At 39.7% G+C, this 18786-nt stretch overlaps 1 protein-coding gene across 1 annotated transcript in view; it reads right to left on the bottom strand.

The window, feature by feature from the left end:
* ADAMTS19 (ADAM metallopeptidase with thrombospondin type 1 motif 19) overlaps nucleotides 1-18786 on the bottom strand; it is a 264349-nt gene that overhangs the window by 70534 nt on the left and 175029 nt on the right. Inside the window, exons 14-16 of the mRNA XM_047778552.1 lie at nucleotides 14641-14768; nucleotides 10220-10340; nucleotides 2639-2719 (exon numbers count right to left, since the gene is read on the bottom strand). Of these exons, the coding sequence (XP_047634508.1) occupies nucleotides 2639-2719; nucleotides 10220-10340; nucleotides 14641-14768 (330 nt within the window). The remainder of the gene's footprint in view (nucleotides 1-2638; nucleotides 2720-10219; nucleotides 10341-14640; nucleotides 14769-18786) is intronic.

The raw sequence follows: 18786 nt of genomic DNA, 5'->3' as shown, positions 1-18786 counted from the left end.
GAAAAGTGACAGTTAAGATCTGAGACCTGCAAAGGACCATCCAAGATTACTATGAACAACTATACAGCAAAAAATGGAACAACCTGCAAGTGATGACTAAGTTCCTAGAAATGTGCAGTCTCCCAGGAATACATCAGGAAGAAACAGAAACCGTAAACAGTCATAGTACCAGGAATGAAACGGAATCAGTCATCATAAAACTTCCAACAAGAGTTCCTTGAATCAGTCATCATAAAACCTCTCATCAAAGTTCCCATTGTGGCTCAGTGGTAACAAACCTGACTACTACCCGTGAGGACACGGGTTCAGTTCCTGGTCTTGCCCAGTGAGTTAAGGATCCGGCATTACCATGAGCTGTAGTATAGGTTGGTGGTGCAGCTTGGATCCTGATTGCTGTGGCCGTGGTGTAGGCCCGTAGCTGTAGCTCTGATGTGACCCCTAGCCTGGGAAACTTCCTATGCCTCTGGGGGTGGCCCTAAAAGACAAACAAAGCAAAACAAAAAACTCCCAAAAAAACAAAAGGACCAGAATGCAATATAGGTGAATTCTACCAAATATTTAAAGAAGAGTGAAAGCTAATCCTTCTCAACATACTCCCCCAAATTAACCACAAAACTAAAAGAAAACATAAGGAGTATGCTCTTTGACAGCAGTCTTAGCAATATTTTTTTTTGGGGGGGGGGATCTGTCTCCTCATGCAAGGAAAACAAAAGCAAAAATAAACTAACAGGATTATGTCAAACTAAGAAAGCTTCTGCAGAGTGAAGGCAACTATCAACAAAATGAAAAGGCAGCCTACTGAATGGGAGAAGGTATTTTCAAATGATATATCCTGTAAGAAGTTAATATCCAAAATATACAAATAACTCATGCAACTCAACATCCAAATACCCTAAGCAACTCAATTAAAAAACAGAGGAGGACCTGAATAGAAAATTTCCCCAAGAGACACTCAGATGTCCAACAGGCATATGAAAAGACACTCAACATCACTAATCATCAGGGAAATGAAAATCAAAACCACAACGAGATATCACTTCACCCAGGTCAGAACGGATATTACCAAAAAGACAACAGATAGCACATTTTGGCCATGATGTGGAGAAAGGGAAACTCTCAAGTACTATTGGTGGGATTGTAAATTAGTATGGCTACCTGGAAAACACTATGGAGGTTCCTCAAAAAATTAAACATAGGACTTCCAAATAACCCAGCAATTTCACTTCTGGGTATTGACCCCAAGAAAATAAAAACACTAATTCAAAAAGATCTAGGCAGCCCAATGTTCACTGAAATATAATTTACAATAGCCAAGATTGGAAGCAACCTAAGTTCATCCACTGACGGATGAACGGGTAAAGGAGATAAAGATGGAGTATTACTCATCCACTGAAAAGGAAAAAAAAAAAAAAAAACGGAAATCTTGCCATTTGCAACAAAATGTTTGGGTCTGGAGGGTATTATATTAAGCGAAGTAAGTCAGACAGAGAAAGACAAACGCCAGATGATGTTACATGTGGAATCTAAAAAACAAAACAGGCAAACAAACAGAAACAAAACCTCTTAGATACAGAGAACAAAGGAGTGATTGCCGGAGAGGGGAGTTGTGAGGGGGCATGAAATAGATGAAGAGTACTAAGAGGTAAAACCTCCAGTAATAAAATAAATAAGCCATGGTCACGTAATATACAACAAAAGGAATGTGGTCAATCATATTGTGAAAATCTGGTTTAGGACAGATGGTTATTGGATTTATTGTGGTGACCATTTCATATTTCATAATGTATGCAAATGTCAAAGTATGAGGCAGTATACCTGAAACTATCATAATATTGGTAAGTCAACTTTTTCAATTAAAAACAAAATTTTTGGAGTTCCCATGGTGGTTGGTGGTTAATGAATCTGGCTAGTATGAATGAGGATGTGGGTTCAATCCCTGGCCTCACTGAGTGGGTTAAAGGATCTGGCGCTGCTGTGAGCTGTGGTGTGGGTTGTAGAGGTGGCTTGATAACTCGTTACTGTGGCTGTGGTGTTGGCCAGCAGCTGCAGCTCCAATTCAACCCCTAGTCTCAGAACTCCAACTGCTGCAGGTGCAGCCCTAAAAAGAAAAAAAAAAGAAACAACAACAAAATTTTTAAATGCTTTTTCCATAGATGAGTATTCCCAAAGTACAGCAAAAGAGAGCATCCTCTCCCATTAAAAGATCAAGTCCTGTTAGTAAATAGAAAGCTTCTAAAGCAATCATTTTATATACACACTTATTTATGTATGCAGTTTCACGTAAAATAAACATGAATGTGTACATCTGTATGTACATATATGAAATAAATATATATATGACATGCCTATATGAAATAAAATATACACAAATCCTCCAATGAGTGTTCCTTAACACAGATAAACATGTGGAAGTAATTTATAGCCACGCCCCCAGCTCTGGCCCCCAAAATACATAGACAACCAGATGGCTTTTGCTCTTGGGAAGGAAGGGAAGAAATTCCTAGTTGACATGACAAGAGGGGCTCCCTGGGAAATTCAAATATGTAACTACACACCCAGTGACACACTGGGCATCACAAAACTCTCGGTGCAGCTACACTTATACTTGGATGGGGTCTGTGTGTGTAGCACAGGTTACCTAGATAGCTGTGTGCTGGCTTTTCCTCCACAACCTTGATTCTTCTTGCTCCAGCAGGAATCACCAGCACTTCCACATAACCTGTAAGAGTCAATAAAACATGAAATACATGGTGAGTTCTGATTCCTCTTTTCTTCTTTGACCTGCCCCAATTTTCTTTTGGTTTTGGTTTTTGCTATGATATTTCAGTACCAATGTAAGGAAAGAGAATGGGTCTCAAAGCTGTCGATTTTCAAGTGAAGAAGTTTCTTGGAAAGACACGGGGAATACAGCACTATCAAGAGCTAAGAGGCAATCATATTCTGTGTGAAAATGCACCTTGAGGGCTTGCGAATTATGAGGAGAGGAAAAAGCACAATAGCACAGCCCAGCTAGAAGCACAGTGAATATTGGAACAGGGCAAACAACCCTCAGATTCTGCTCATGGAACTCCTTTAAGTTAGAAAGTGTGGGGAAGGAGGAAACACAGCTGGAAAGCACACAGCTGGCGGGGGTCTGGTGCCTTGAGTAGGTGAGTATTGGACAAGAGAGACCAGCGCTCCCTAGGAGACTAACAAAGGGTTTTGAAGCCTGGGCTGGAGACAAGTAAGTGTAAGGCCACACCAAACACTCTGGAAGGGGTCAGACAGTGAGGACCAAGACGCAACGACCTGCTTCTTAGGAGAGGTTTTTCAGCAGTGGTTGGGAATGCACTGCTTGACATGAAGGAAGATGATAAGATCAAGGTGGAGAGAGAGAAAGTGTGCGTGAAAATTCAAAATCAAGACTTCGTTTGGCACAGAAAGAATAGTGATAGAGTCGATGCCAACTTCTGCCTGAACAGCTTTGTTTTAAAGCTATATGAAGATGTACCATTCTCCTTAGTATCTGTGTAGCTCCATATAGCTCTGGCAAAAGTTGAATTTCAAAGGTACTTTTAGAAAGGTCTCATAGCTACTTGCAGAGTTGTCTCCTGTTGATCAATCATTCAAATTTCTGAAACTGTTATAATTATTTGGTGTATAGCAAGAGGCAGCAGACACCCCACCTGGTGGCAATGCTTAGAATTAGAGGCCTGCATTTTTCAAATCATAATTTCCATTAGCAAATGCTACTTCCTCCATTTGAGCACTTGTAGTAACACCAAATCAGACCACCCCTACCGTTTTGTTACACGACTTAAAAAACACAGCAACAAAAATAGGAACAAATGGCTTCCTGCCTCTTTGTATAGAGAAGTAAGGTAAGAAGTCTCTGTACTCAACGAGCTTATAAGCAAATTGAAAAGATAAGCCCAAATATCTTACATAAAAATGAGTTTAAAACTTCCAAAATTCTGTTAAGAAGGTCATGTTTATAATTATATGGTTCCTTCCCTGCTGAAGAATATAAACCAATGTTGTTTAAACTGTGTCCCTTCTCTGATCACATCACGCCAAAGTTTCACTGCTATTTTAACTCAGAAGTGGGATTTTCTCCCCATTACTCCTTTTAAATGACTATATACATTACATTAACTGGATATATTCATGTGTAGATAGAAACACTATCCTCAGTAGGAATCACAGTGATTCAGAGGAGAAAACATTTCCCACAGTCAAGGAAAGCTTCCATAAAGAAGCAAAGAGATGAACTGTCTTTGAGGAAGGGGTTGATTTTCGATTTGGATATACACCGGACCCATGAACAATGCAGGGGTTAAGGGCACTGATCCTCCAGGCAGTAAAAAATCTCTGAGTACAAAAAGCAGTCTACCCTCCATATACGCGGTTTCTCTGTACCTATAGTTCTGCATCCACAGATTCCAACAACTGCTGAGCTGTGTGGTATCATAGCATGTGCTATTAAAAAAAAAAAATCCACATATAAGTGGACCCATACAGTTCAGATTTCCGTTACTCAAGAGTCAGTTATATTTAGAAAAAGAATACGTTCACTGTATGTAAAGAAAAGTAATGTAATAAGTGGTATTTTTAGAAGCACATAAAATAATTGTGACCGAAGGACCGAAGGAGAAGATATAAGAAGGTAGTTCTATTTGTTTTTTTTTTTTTTGGTCTTTTTGCCTCTTCTAGGGCTGCTTCCCATGGCAAATGGAGGTTCCCAGGCTGGGGGTCCAACCAGAGCTGTCGTTGCCAGCCTACACCATAGCCACAGCAACGTGGGATCCAAGCTATGTCTGCGACCTACACCAGAGGTCACGGCAACGCTGGATCCTTAACCCACTGAGAAACACCAGGGATCGAACCCGCTACCTCATGGTTCCCAGTAGGATTCGTTAGCCACTGTGCCACGACGGGAGCTCCAGAAGGTAGTTCTATTAAGTGACACTGAATATCAATTTCAAGCTACTCAACAGTGTACAAGAAGGAACTTGGTAATTAGATACTGGTTTGAAGAAGCTTTATCTAACAGCAGTGTCAGGAGGTAAGGTAAATAGCCAGGAGTGCTAGAAGCTAAGGTATAAAATCCAGAAGACATGGAGAAGAAAAACAAATTCTGAATTTGCGAACCAATAGAAAATGGGGAAATAAACATAAGCAATGAACACAATGTTTTATTATTACTTATCTGAGAATGGGGCCATCATGGGAACGTGGAAGTCAAGTGTGGGTAAGAATCTGACAAATTTGGCTGTGGAATCTGTATTAAACAGAACACTAGTAAAAATATCCAGTAAGAACCCTGGAACATCTGGAACTCCAGTAAAAGGTCAGGCTACAGAAGCACCTTTGTGAGGCAGTAATTTAAGCCATGGGAGTAAGTGGAGAAAATTGAGAAAGAGGAAAAAGTCAAGGACTCAACTTTGGTGACAGTTACGATTTTTAACGGAAAGACTGAAGAAAAATCCAGAAAGAATACAGAGACGGAATCATCAAGGAAAGGTGGAGATCTGTCTCCTTTGCTGTAGTGGGATCTTATGAAACAGACTATTTTAAGCAGATTTGTTGGCCAAATTTTTGAAAAGCTGTAGAGACATCAAAGAGAAAGGTGACTCACAGACCTCACTGGATGTCACAATCAAGAAATGCTACCAAATTGGGTCTCGAGGATCGCTGTACAACTATAAATGTAATAAAATTCACTGAGTAATGGAAAAAGAAAGAGGTAACTGTTCATCTCTGAGCACATACATTTACTAACGTGTTTGGAGAAGGTGATGATGCTCAGGGCGTTGAAAGAGTAGGACTTAATGCGGGTTAAGGATTCAGCCTTGAAAATGCAGGAATTTAGGTTGCTGCTATCCTGTGAATTTGATCCCTGGCCCAGGAACTTCCACAAGCCATGGGCAGGGACAAAAAGAGAGAGAGAAAAAAAGGAAGAGTAGTTATAGAAAAGGAGAGGTAGTAACTAAATGCCTATCTGCGTTTAGCAATAAACTTATCGGTATGTTGTTTTTTAGGACAACCGTTATATTTAAGTTTATAGTTATATCTAGAGTAATTCTCTATTATTCAATTGAAATGGCTTGGACGACAGGTGAGGTAGATTGAGTTGCAAGAGGAAAGGAAGAAAAATATTTAGCAAAGACACTTGAAGGCGTGTAGCCAAAGACTGGGGATCTAGATATTCTTCAGTAAAGAAGCCGTTCAGCACAACTGAGAATGCACATTTTAAAGAGTGACTATGTTCTAGCTTAGAAGTTGAAATAAAGTCCATGATGTCAGTGTCATAAATTTGATCCTCATGTTGGACAGTTTGCTTTGTACATAGAAACATCCTATTTTATAACCAGAGATCTGGACCAGGGGTTGACTCCAAGCCACACCTGCGGCACCCCAGACCCTTTAACCCAATGTGCCAGCCGGGAGATTGAACCAGCACCTCCACATTAACCTGAGCAGCTGCAGCAGGATTTTTTTTTTTTGCTTTTTAGGGCCCCATCTGCCGCATATGGAAGTTCCCAAACTAGGGGTCAAATCAGAGCTGCAGCTGCTGGCTACAGCTAAGCAACACCAGACTGGAGCCATGTCTGTGACCTTTACCGCAGCTCACAGCAACACTGGATCCTTAGCCCACTGAGTGAGGCCAGAGATCGAACCTGCATCCTCATGGATACTAGTCGGGCTCCTTATCACTATACTACAAAGGGAACTTCCTGCAATCAGATTCTTAACCCACTGCACCACAGCAGGAACTCCAAGAGATGCCACTCTTAATCCGCCATCTTACAATGCCCAGAGCAATCATTAACTTCATGGCAGTAATAATAAATAAATGGCACATTCTGAACAACTGCTATGTGCTAGTAACAATTATTTATGTGAATCATTTCACTGAGCCAAAATATCATCCATGGTAAATAGTTAACAGATTAGAAAATAAAGGTAGAGGAGTTCCCGTCGTGGCGCAGTGGTTAACGAATCCGACTAGGAACCATGAGGTTGCGGGTTCGGTCCCTGCCCTTGCTCAGTGGGTGAACGATCTGGCGTTGCTGTGAGCTGTGGTGTAGGTTGCAGACGCGGCTTGGATCCCGCGTTGCTGTGGCTCTGGTGTAGGCCGGTGACTACAGCTCCGATTCGACCCCCAGCCTGGGAACCTCCATATGCCACGGGAGCGGCCCAAGAAATAGCAACAACAACAACAACAACAATAACAACAACAACAAAAAGACAAAAAAAAAAAGAAAAGAAAGGTAGAGAAAAAATACTACTTTTTTCAAGTCTGCCCTGTCAGTAATCAGCTGACTCAAACTTTGAACTCAGATCTCTGTGATTCCACTATGCACTTCCAGCTGTGGCCCATGGCTACTCTTCCTCAGAGCAGCCTACGTGACACGAGGACTCTCCTACTGCTGTGGCAAACACGAAGAATCTCACAGCACGTTTTCCTTGTACAGGATTAGGATCTTCATCTCTTGTCCTAAAAAAAGCAGGTTTTATGCCCACCCTCTTCTCAGTGTATATTGATCACTATAAGGTTCCGCAAGTGGCCCAATCCTTTTTAAAGGATTTACCTTTAAAAATCCCTTAAAAATTATTCCCTGGCCAGGCAAGCTACAATAAAAGACATGATGAATGTACAAAGGAAAAAAATTCTCTTCTTAAGTTGACTTTCTAGCTCCAACAGAAATGATTTAGCAAACTCTAAACAGAGCACAGGGACTGACAACACCCACATGTGTCTGCACATGTGTTACTCATACAATATATACAGTGTGCACAGCCAACTGGACCAAATAAGGCTGCAATTCCTTCAAGAAATTCTAGGAAGTCCATAAACTATAAGGATAAAATTGTCTCCAGTGAAACGAATACAACATTCCTGAAGTCACAAGTAGAGAAGGCCCATGACATAATTAAAAACTCATACCGATGTTGGTTTTTTAAAGTTCTTAACAATGTAATGTTTCAGTATTAATTAAATTCACAAAAGTTAATGCCTCATGCTCTTTGCTGGTCACTGGGAATAGGGTATGCCTGAGAAAAAGGAGCCATGATATTTTAACTTACTAATCTAAATATCTAGCGGGAAAGGAAAGACCTGAGAGTATAAAATCACACATTTACAACACAGCTGAACTAGAGGGATACAAACCAGGTAAGCATCACTAACCTAGTCAGTGATGGGGACGGAGGTTGTTCAGGGACCACCTCACTGAAGAAGTGATACGTGAACTGAGATCTGAGTGATGTCTGGGAATGACCTGGGAAAAACTAAGAGGAGGCTAAGAAAACAATATTTTTAAAGGCAAGGGGCTGGAGGGAACATAGTCAATTTGAGCATCTGTAACAGATCTGGGGGCTGCAGCTGAGAGAAGGAAAGTGATCTTGGTGCGAAATGATGCCAGAGAGATAAGCAGGAACAAAACCATGCAGGGCCTTATGGTCCAAGTGAAGAATTCTAGAGTCTTTGTGTGAGCAATGTGAAAACAGCAGAGAGTTGCAAGGACGTCAGATTATTATAAGGAAGTAATCTCACTCGTCTCTGATAGCCCCAGGATCACAAGCATTTCAGACATTTTCCAAATAATATAGGCCATGAATATAACTTACAAATTAATAATCAAAAGTAGAAATTAAGGTGCAATAAAAATAAAAAAGATCTGAAGCTGGAATCTGGGAAAAAAGGTAGCCCAAAAACTGCAGTCAGAATGAACAGCATCACTGATTTGTAACTGATATGTCTGTTGTCTAAACTTAGTGGAAAAATTAAGTGCTATTACAATTAAAAATGCTATCAGTGCTGAAGGTGCAATCAGTATTCCATGAACTGTTTCCATGCGTATTAAATAACTATGCAAGAAAGGTCTTCAAAAATTCTAGCATCTTTAAATCTCTTTGGTCTTTCAGATTTCAACTGAGCTTCTGGACTATTAACATCTGCCATCACTGTCAGGCTGAAAAGCTTATTATAATTGCCCTTCTTAGTTGAAGGTCTGGGAGCCTCTTCCAGCATAGTCCGACTATTCTACATGAGTTCTGACAGATTTTTGACTTGGAGGACCTATCACTTTTTTCACAGCTTTGGAGATTGAGATTTTGATCTTCGATTTACTCTGGGCTTTAGTTATTTTTAGGCTTTGTGTTCTTCAAGCTCACTTATCTTTTATTTTGCTGGGGTCCAGGAAAAGGTTATATTCAGCTTTAGAGGGCTGGGTCTAATTTTCTTTTCTGAAGGACTTTTTTATCTAGAATGAACACAGATTTCCTGATTATGCAAATAAAAATGGCTTCATTTTTGTATTAAAACAAATATATTTTTCTGTGAGGTCTTTTGGTATTTGAAAAAGAAAGGCATTTAAAAACAGGGGAAAGTTGACTGTGTAATATAAGCATATGGATGATAACAAAAATATAATCATAAATACTAAGACAGTTCAATAGATAGATGTCCAAGTAAACAGAAACGCTTGCTTCCTCCCAGTAAAGCTTCGGGGCCTGAGTATAGAGTCTTTTCTGTATATACTGCTTATTTGTGGGTCATTATATTTCATTACAGATAATATCACTGTTTTGGGGGGATTATTTTAAAACTCACACTACATAGATCATTGGTTGTCAGTTCATCCTCATATCCCCTAAGTCTTAGTATTTATAGACGAGTAAAGAAAACGAGAGGATGAGTTCCAGCTATTAATAAATCTGGAATATCAGCCCACATCTTCTAACCCCTTGTTATAGTTTCCAACACGCTATACTGCTAAAGACTCTCTGTTTCGAAAATGTATTCCCTTCAAATTAAGTAAAAATATTAAGAAAAAATAAAGTGGAAAGTTGAACACCTGAAGACTAATACCCTCGATAGCGGCTTCAGGCTGTTACAAATCATTACTCTCTGTTAGACATCATACTTTGCATTGGAGAATAAGGTCTGTAGCAACCTGATAACATTAGCCAATGCAAATTAGATTATTCCCTTGCTGCTCCAATTTATTAAATGCACAACAGATGACTTCATATTTTCAGTACTGGGAAACGGACTTGTTAGCATTTCTGGCTCAGAGCACATGTATTGTATGTCATCACAAAAAATCATTCAATACCCACTACAAAAGTCCTCAACAGAATCAGAACTGTGTCTAAATCAAGTTCCACGTAATCTCTGTCCCCAGAGATAATGTGGATTCTTAACTTTGAAAAAAATCAAAAGAATAATCACCTGCTCCTCTGGTGTGGTTAAAATCTCCTTTAATGATTTTGCATGATTTTCCATTGCCATTGCAGACACCACAATGATCTTCCCTTGCAAGAGACCCTAAGACACCATCACAGCCAACTTTCTGCAACAAGAGAATGACAGTTTATCATAAAGTGAGGTGCTTCCGTTTTGCTTTTTGAACCACTACTTTAGGTTCAACCACTACAAACTAGACATAACTTGACAAACCAGTACAATATCATTTCCCCGGTACAAACTAACATAGCAACCTCGTGTCAAATTATATCATCTGTAAAGTGACTGAAGAGTAAGGTAGTGATAAGAGTATTTTTCTTATATTAGGAATTAAGTGATATCTTAACGCAATTTGTGAAAACACCGAGACAAATGCAATTTAAATAAATCCCTAAGGAAATCACATTTCTGCTAAATATAACATGATTAATCTAGTTCATTTCACCCAACATAGAACAGATATGCCTCGCCGTATGGGTGGCTTCACTTCTAAAGCGGTTGCAGAGCAAATGCTGACTATTAAATATTAACTTTGTGAAAACCAAACATAAATGTTTACATTCACTGCAGTTCCCGAATAAACTTCTGTCCCATCTTCTCTGGCATCTAACGCATGAATGAGTAAGAACTGCTCACAACCTAAGGCTGCTACAAGATAATATGAATAGAGGAATGGTTAATTTTTATATGTTCCCAGGAGAATTATGGTAATATGAATCTTTGTAGATTAAATCATTGACTCTTTCCTAGTGAAAAATGTTGGTCTCCCATTGATGTTCAGAAAAGATGGTATTTTGCAAAGCCACGCCTACTCAAAGGGCACAATTTCATATGTCAGTCATGTCAGAAATAAATGGTAGAATTACACCATGACCCCTCGTCAAGAAGCAGTTGCAAGGGATACTGATGGTACATTATAACAAGCTCCAATGACTTCACTAAATTGTAAAAATATTAAATAAAATAGAAGCAAAACCGGGGTCTTCCTCTGTGACTGGTGTTGGTTGTGTTGGGTGGGGGGAGAAGCTGATCGTAAAATGCAGCTGCAGGGTGACTATTCCGAGAGAGCAAAAACCACATCAGACCTGCATGGCACAGCATCCTTTCCTTTTGTCAAGAGGAGGAGGTGGATCAGTGTCAAGAAGTAGACAAAGCAAGGCGTTAGTGGGGGAACACTGATCAGCAAATCAAAGCTGATTCGAGGAGAAATAAAGGAAATGTCTCTGGATAAAAGAGGTGGCCCCACAGGAAATTCTCAAACTACAACAAAGATATGGCAAGAGTTCATGAAACAAGAGCCATGAAAAAAACCTGGGAGTGCTAGGATAAAAGAAAAAAAAATCTCTCCTTCATGTACAAATGAAGAGAAAATTTAGAGTAGAGTTTAAAATGGTTTAGAAGTGACGGAAAGCATCTTTACTGCTCTATCCCTGGCATCCACCTGTTTCTTGGCAAATACGATAAACCCAATAAGCAGTAAGTAGTTACATGACTGACTAAATAAGCACCCAATTGTTTCTTGGCATTTTGTAACCCTTGTAACTGGAATAGTATACATTTGTAAAATCAAAAAAAAAAAAAAAAGAAAAAAAAACAAAACAAAGGCAGGGATAGACATAATGCCATGGCTCAAAATAAGAATCAAAGATTTTATGTTTTGCAGCTGGTAGCCTCAAGTGGCCATACTTAGGAAGAAATGCTCACCTAACTGCAGATGTTGAGGATGAATGACTTTGAAAAGACAAATGCCATGTAATTGGTGGCAGGTACTTGAAGTACCACTGGCAGGCTGGAGACGGGCAGGTACCACGATAATGCAGAGGAGAGCTTTCTCTGTCCTTTTCCAGGACAGAAATGCCATGCAGCAAATTGAATCGCCAGGACAAAACTTTCCATTTTCAGTTCCCCTCCCGAGTTCACCAAGTTCTGAATTCTACATTCAACTTGCTGTATATTTTACATTCTTGCTGTTTATTCTACATTCAAAAATGCTGTATATTTTATGATAAAACAAAACACTCTAGCCAAACCCTATATACAGAGAGTTGTCAGAAAGAAAAAAAGCAGCATGTTTTTAATTATTTTGGAAGACTGAATGAAGCCTTTTAGTTAAAACGCCAGAATCCTGAAGTATTCCAATGCTGTCAGAAGTCACCATCCATTTCATAGACCTTTGATAATCATCATCAGATTCGCATAACACTTCTGGAGAATATTTTTGTGGTAGTTGTTGCTGTTACTTCAAAGTCTAGCTAAGCACACTCAAAGGTTTGGCTTACACAATACTGTTAAGTGAAAAGCATAGCGATTTAGGCTATTGCATTTGGCTTATAGAGATAGGAAAACAATTTCCTTTGAAAAATAAATTCATTTAAGTCATACACTAACCTGAAAGGCTTATATAAAATGATGAAATAAAGATGAAAGTTTTAATCACACACGGTACAGTTTTAAAAACAAAATATGTATAGGCAAATACTTGTAATGACTTCTTAATAGACAAACGAAAAATTACATTTCAGGTTAGTGCCATAGTCTATTAAAAATAAAGGAAATTAATATGTAATTATAAGTCTGTTTCTTACGCCAATGCTATTGTGTGATTCTGTGCTTTAAACATTAAAGCAAGCTGGCAAAATAAAGAATCTGACAGCTGGGAAAGCACTTAAGTCTCATGTTGTTTCCAAGTTTTTACCCAGAAGTCTATACACTTCTACTGAACCACAGATTGATTCATTCATAGCTTGTAATTGTTTTCATATTTTGGTGCATGTTTGTGTGTGGTCAGGTATGCATTTTATAGGGGAAAAAAACAAAACTTTTTATCCAATTCTCAAAGGAATATATTGCACATAAAAGTCAATGACCACTGGTCTGGTCCTTTGATTTTATAGATTAGTTAATAGATGCATATATATTTAAAGTGATTTCCAGAGACCTCTTGGGGTGCAGTGGGTTAAAGATCTGGCATTGTCACTGCAGGGGCTGGGGTGGTTGTGGTGGCACAGGTTTCATTCCTGGCCCAGGAACTTCCACATGCCTTGAGCTTGGCCAAAAATGTTTTTAAAAAATTTTAGGAGTTCCTTTTGTGGCTCAGTGGCTTAAGAACCTAACGTAATGTCCATGAGGAAGTGGGTTCAATTCCTGGCCTCGTTCAGTGGGTTACGGACCCCACGTTGTTGTAGCTATGGCATAGGCTGGCAGCTGCAGCTCGGATTCAACCCCTAGCCAAAGAACTTCTATGTGTCGCAAGTATGGTCCTTTAAAAAAAAAAGAAAAAAAGAAAAAAAAAAATTTAAAAGGTGACTTTCTCAAGAACATAGTTTCTTGGGGGCTGTCCTGGATTCACTGCTGCTCCACTCTTTCATTACTACAGGATGTAGAGATTTCCCTCTCACGCCCAGGAAGTTTATGAGCTGATATTGCTGAGCTATGAGCCCTTTTCAGAAAATGCCCTGCCTAAGGAAAACCATCTCTCCCTTGCTAGGACAGCATGTAGTAGACAATGGGGGTAAAAAGGCTTGGTTTTCTTCCCCGAAATGGGAACAACTTTGAAGAGCCATCCCAGCTTCAGTGCTCCCCAGAAGGTCGGCTGAAGTCTTGTCGTTACTGTACCAAGCTCAATTTCTCGCTGTGCCCAGTCCTGCCTCCTTACCTCTCTACATAAATGCTGATCGTGAAAATACTTGGCATTAAACTTTCTGCATGTTAATCTTCACAGGGGAGCGAACTTGAGGTAGTGGCAGACCAGTAACCAGCAACTTCTAAGTTTTAGCCCTTGATCTTTCCACCACTCTACTCATGTTCATTTGAATAGAATGTCTACTTTTCTAATGATGAAAATAAAGAAGAAGATGTATACAGTAGATGGAGATTATTTTTAGAAAGAAATGGAAGGGCAAATGAAATGGTTAAGCATAAAAAATTAAATACACATTTAAAAATCAGCTGATTCAATAATGTTGAAAATCCTCCCGCAACAAAAAAGCCAAAAAAAAAAAAAAGGAAAATCCTTTAATATTAAGTGAGAACTAGAACGGATTTTATAGGTTTTTGCCACGTGGCTTGGGCTTGGACACAAAACCTGGAGAACTAAAGTGCTTGAGTTTTTGGTGTGGAATGTTTTGACACAGAATGCCCAGAGCGTCACGATTTTAGACCTGTAATATGTACACTACAGAATCAAAAATCTCAGATTCTTTTAACTAGAAATGGCTATTATAGATTCTATCGTTTGAACCCAGACTTTCAAAGCTGATCAGACTTGCTGAAGATCACAGCTGAGTCAGGACTCTGGTCCCATCTTACCACTCCTTGTGCAGAGCTTTGCATCATCCGGTGCAGCTGCTCCAAGGGCCCACCAGTCCTCCCTCATCAAGAATATGCTGCCTTTGGGAATGTCTTACCTGACACCTGCCATTCGCACAGATATCGGATCCCTGATTTCCACAAGAAGTCCCGTCCAACACTTTTTCTGAGAGAAGAATAGGCTGTTCTTTTCCAACAGGAGAGCAAAACAGGGCACATGGTTTTTCTACATACAGAGTGGATAAAAAAGAAACAAAAGTTGATCCATAAATATTTATTTTTGTTTTTGTTTTTGTCTTTTTGCCATTTCTAAGGCCGCACCTGTGGCATATGGAGGTTCCCAGGCTAGGGGTCTAATCGGAGCTGTAGCCACCGGCCTACACCACAGCCACAGCAACGCGGGATCCGAGCCGCGTCTGTGACGTGCACCACAACTCGCAGCAACACCGGATCCTCAACCCATTGAGCAAGGCCAGGGATCGAACCCTCAACCTCATGGTTCCTAGTCGGATTTGTTAACCACTGCGCCACAATGGGAACTCCGATCCATAAATATTTTTATCTCAATCTTTCTTTTTGAGAATAGTTGTGAGTAACAAATATAATCTGATGTTAACCGAGTAATAATACTAGAGGGTTATTATGAGTAGTAAATGAGATGATGCCTGGGGAAAAAAAAAGAGGTAGCCAAAGAATATTCATCTTCTTCTTAGGAATTAAATCCACTTATTCGTTTCTGGCACTAAACCTCTACCACACACAAACCAAACATTCTTCCTGAAAAATATTTTGCCTACTCCCATTTTTGCTCATATCTTTTGGCACGAACTCCTTTTAATTTTAAGCACATATCAGAATTCTGCCTCTTTATGATTTCTTTACCCATGAAGTCTTTCTTGATGTCTCACTTCTAAATTCCAACACACTCATTTCTAATCCTATGCATTTGGTATTTTCTAATGGAAAAATCACTAAAAGGAGAAACTGAGGACATTCTAAGATGAACAATTCTTATAAGATTTTCCATCATGAGGAGTTCCCATTGCGGCTCAGCAGTTAACGAACCTGACGAGGACACGGGTTCGATCCCCAGCCTCACTTAGTGGATTAAGGATCCCATGTTGCCGGGAGCCATGGCGTAGGCCACAGACGTGGCTTGGATCCCACACTGCTGTAGCTGTGGTATAGGCCGGCAGCTCCAGCTCCAGTTGGACCCCTAGCCTGGGAACCTCCATATGCCGTGGGTGTGGCCCTAAAAAGATTAAAAAAAAAAAAAAGAATTTCCATTAGGAAAATGTTTAGAAATGCAATACAATCCCATGAGAACATCCACCGGAATGCACAATTGCTGAAGTGCTAGCTAGGACCCAACCCCCTCTATGGTTTACTCAAAAAGCATGCTGGTGTACATGAAATCTAGGGTGACAACTGTTCTAGGCGAAGAGGTCTTGAATAGCTGGTAGTCATCTTCAGTGCTTTGTTCAGCAATAAGGTAGGAAGGGTTAGAGTTAAAACACTGCTTATTAGGCTCAGTCAAAAAGTGGCAAATATTTTTAAAGCTCTGCTTTTAGTTCTGAGCATCCTGCAGAGGAGCTGTAGTATTTGGTAACACCAGTAGTAGGATTATCCAAATCTGCAACTTCAGAGCCATTTCCAGGCTACATTACTACTCTCCTGGCTTGACACCAGTCAGGCCCTTTACTGTTTATTAAGCTCATAGAAATAGAATGGAAAATAGTTTACAGTCTCTGACACTGATCTTCGCTTATGTCTGCAGGAGAGTTCCACGTATGCTGATGGGATTCTATAAATACCAAATAACAGCCAGAGGCATGGAACAGGGTATCACTTTGCAAAGAGAAGAGACAGTTAAATGAGCCTTCAGAATTGAACATTTCAAACAGTTTTCACATGTGGCTTCTGAATACTGCTCTGAACAATTTTGAGGAGTTGGAACATGGCCTTCCATGTGCATGTTTTTGAAATTTTCCTTTGAGATGCCATTATAAGCCGCAATAAAGCATTTCAGTGTGCTCTCACACCTCAAAGTAGGCTATGTTTATTCAATGACTGCTTACTATGTCCTATCTTTGGACTTAAAAAACAACTGGTATAATTGTAACACTTTAATAGTTATAACACACACACACACACACACATATATATAATACATACATATAGAAAGCTCTTTCTGGAGTTTTCATTGAATAGAAGCGCAAACCAGATATTTGAAAATGTTCAAAGGAGTAAGAAAATTTCATTCACATTCTAAGCAAGACTTGAGATAAAAAAAAAAAAAATCTTTGTGTTTCTCCTTTTACAACATATTGTCAATTCCTGGTACTCACTTTAGCTTTAGAGATGACATAAACATTTGATCCCAGTCTTCCTTCCTGGAGTATACCCTTGAGACTGTGACATTATAGTGATCCATGTAACATGCCAGTACTTGGCAGGCAATTGCTGTCTTGATTTAAGAGACCAACCCTTTCCAAGATATGCATTAAACATGAATTTCAGCCAACTTTCAGCACAGAGTATGCAAAATACCTGAATGTTAAAGCCATGCATCTTTTTTTTTTCTCTAAAAATAAGTGCTCACCACTGCCTTGATGCCTTATATTTAATTCTCCTAGTCATAGTTTCATGTATTACATAAGAATGACAGTAAGAGCCACGTGCATGTGAAAAGTATGAAAGACTTGAGATTTAAAAAAGACTTTGTATTTCAATTGCTTCCATACCGCTCTAATACATAAAAACTATTGTTGTGTATTTTATTCATCATACAGACTGATGTGTTTGGTCGATACATGTTGGGAAATTATAAAAAAAGTTACTCTGCTCATTCTGTAAATATCTATTACAGATCACTCTGAGGCTAAACAACACTTTTATTATAAGCGGCACTGCCTTGTGATTTCTAACATCGTTCATATTCTAAACTGACACTCATAAAACTCTGATTTTTTTTTTTGAAAAATCTGGAAAGAACCTGTTTCCCATCCCATCTCTTATTACACATATGAGTAAAAAGATTTCAAATAAATTAAACATAATCCAATTGAACAGCCATTTAGAGGCAGAGCTAGGATGAATCCATCATCAGATGGTGGTTTTCATGACTTGAATTGTCATACTGATTTTACTCATACCGGGCAAAGATACTGTTTATATATTCAAGTTTCTGTGACAAATATTCACCAGACGTGTACTAATTAACAGACAGTACAGGAGGCACACAGGAAACAGAGGGTCGTCACCACCTTCCCTAAGTGGGTGCTTGCAGAGGACTGGGAAGGGATACACATCCAATATGGAAGATCAGGGGGATTCTTTTTTCCTAGATAACTTGACATAAACTGAGTCCAAAACATCAGTAGACGTTTTCAAGGTAAATAAATGGGGAAAGAGATTAAAGCTGGAGAAAGAGAGGCTATTACGCCAAGAAACCTGCATGTTTATAAGCCCTGAAGAAAGAAAACATGATGTATATGAGGGATGAAATGAAATCCAGCCTGGCTGCGCTGGAGACCACAGACGGGAATGATGGAGATGAGGCCAGAGAAGTGAAAGGGGGCAGGCCACAATAATGGCCATATAATCCAGGTAATAAATTTTTAGATTGGTCCTGACAGTAGTGGTACTCATGGCAGGGTATTACTTGGCACGGTGACTGACAGATCTGGCCTTCCAAAAGGCCAGCCTGGCTGAAATCAGGAGTGGGAACTGGAGGAGAGTGAGCCTTGCAGTCAGAGAGACGGTGAGGAAGCTGTCTGAAGAATCCAGCTTAGAGACGGTACAAAGAAAGATGCTGGCAAACAAAGAAAGATTTGGACAAAGAGAGGCTGCTGATTGATGACGGGTGGATGGAGACTGAGGCAGAAGGATTCTGGCTTAGCTTGCTAACGAGGTTGATCAAGATTCTGATCTCTGTGAGAGAGCACAGCAAGACAAGCAGATGGTGGGAGTGAAAGAAAGGAAGGGGGGAAGGGGCATGTTCACCTCGGACCAGGCTGAGCTTGTGATGAATGGGATGCTGAGTGGCCAAGTTCACGCAAGCTAAGAGATAAGCAGTTAAAAGGTCAGGACAGAGTGATCTAAGTTGGGGATAAATATTTGTGTTCCTTTAACATGTGGACAATAAATAAAACCTAGTGAGTAAGTAAGATTATCCCATGGAGAACATTTAGTGAGAAAAGGGGCCAGGATAAGTCACTACAGATAATTCCCATAGGATGCAT

The sequence above is a fragment of the Phacochoerus africanus genome, chromosome 4, assembly GCF_016906955.1.
Source record: "Phacochoerus africanus isolate WHEZ1 chromosome 4, ROS_Pafr_v1, whole genome shotgun sequence".
NCBI classification, from domain to species: Eukaryota; Metazoa; Chordata; class Mammalia; order Artiodactyla; family Suidae; genus Phacochoerus; species Phacochoerus africanus.
Note: the sequence above shows the minus strand (reverse complement) of the source record. Positions and strands in the feature narration are given on the sequence as shown.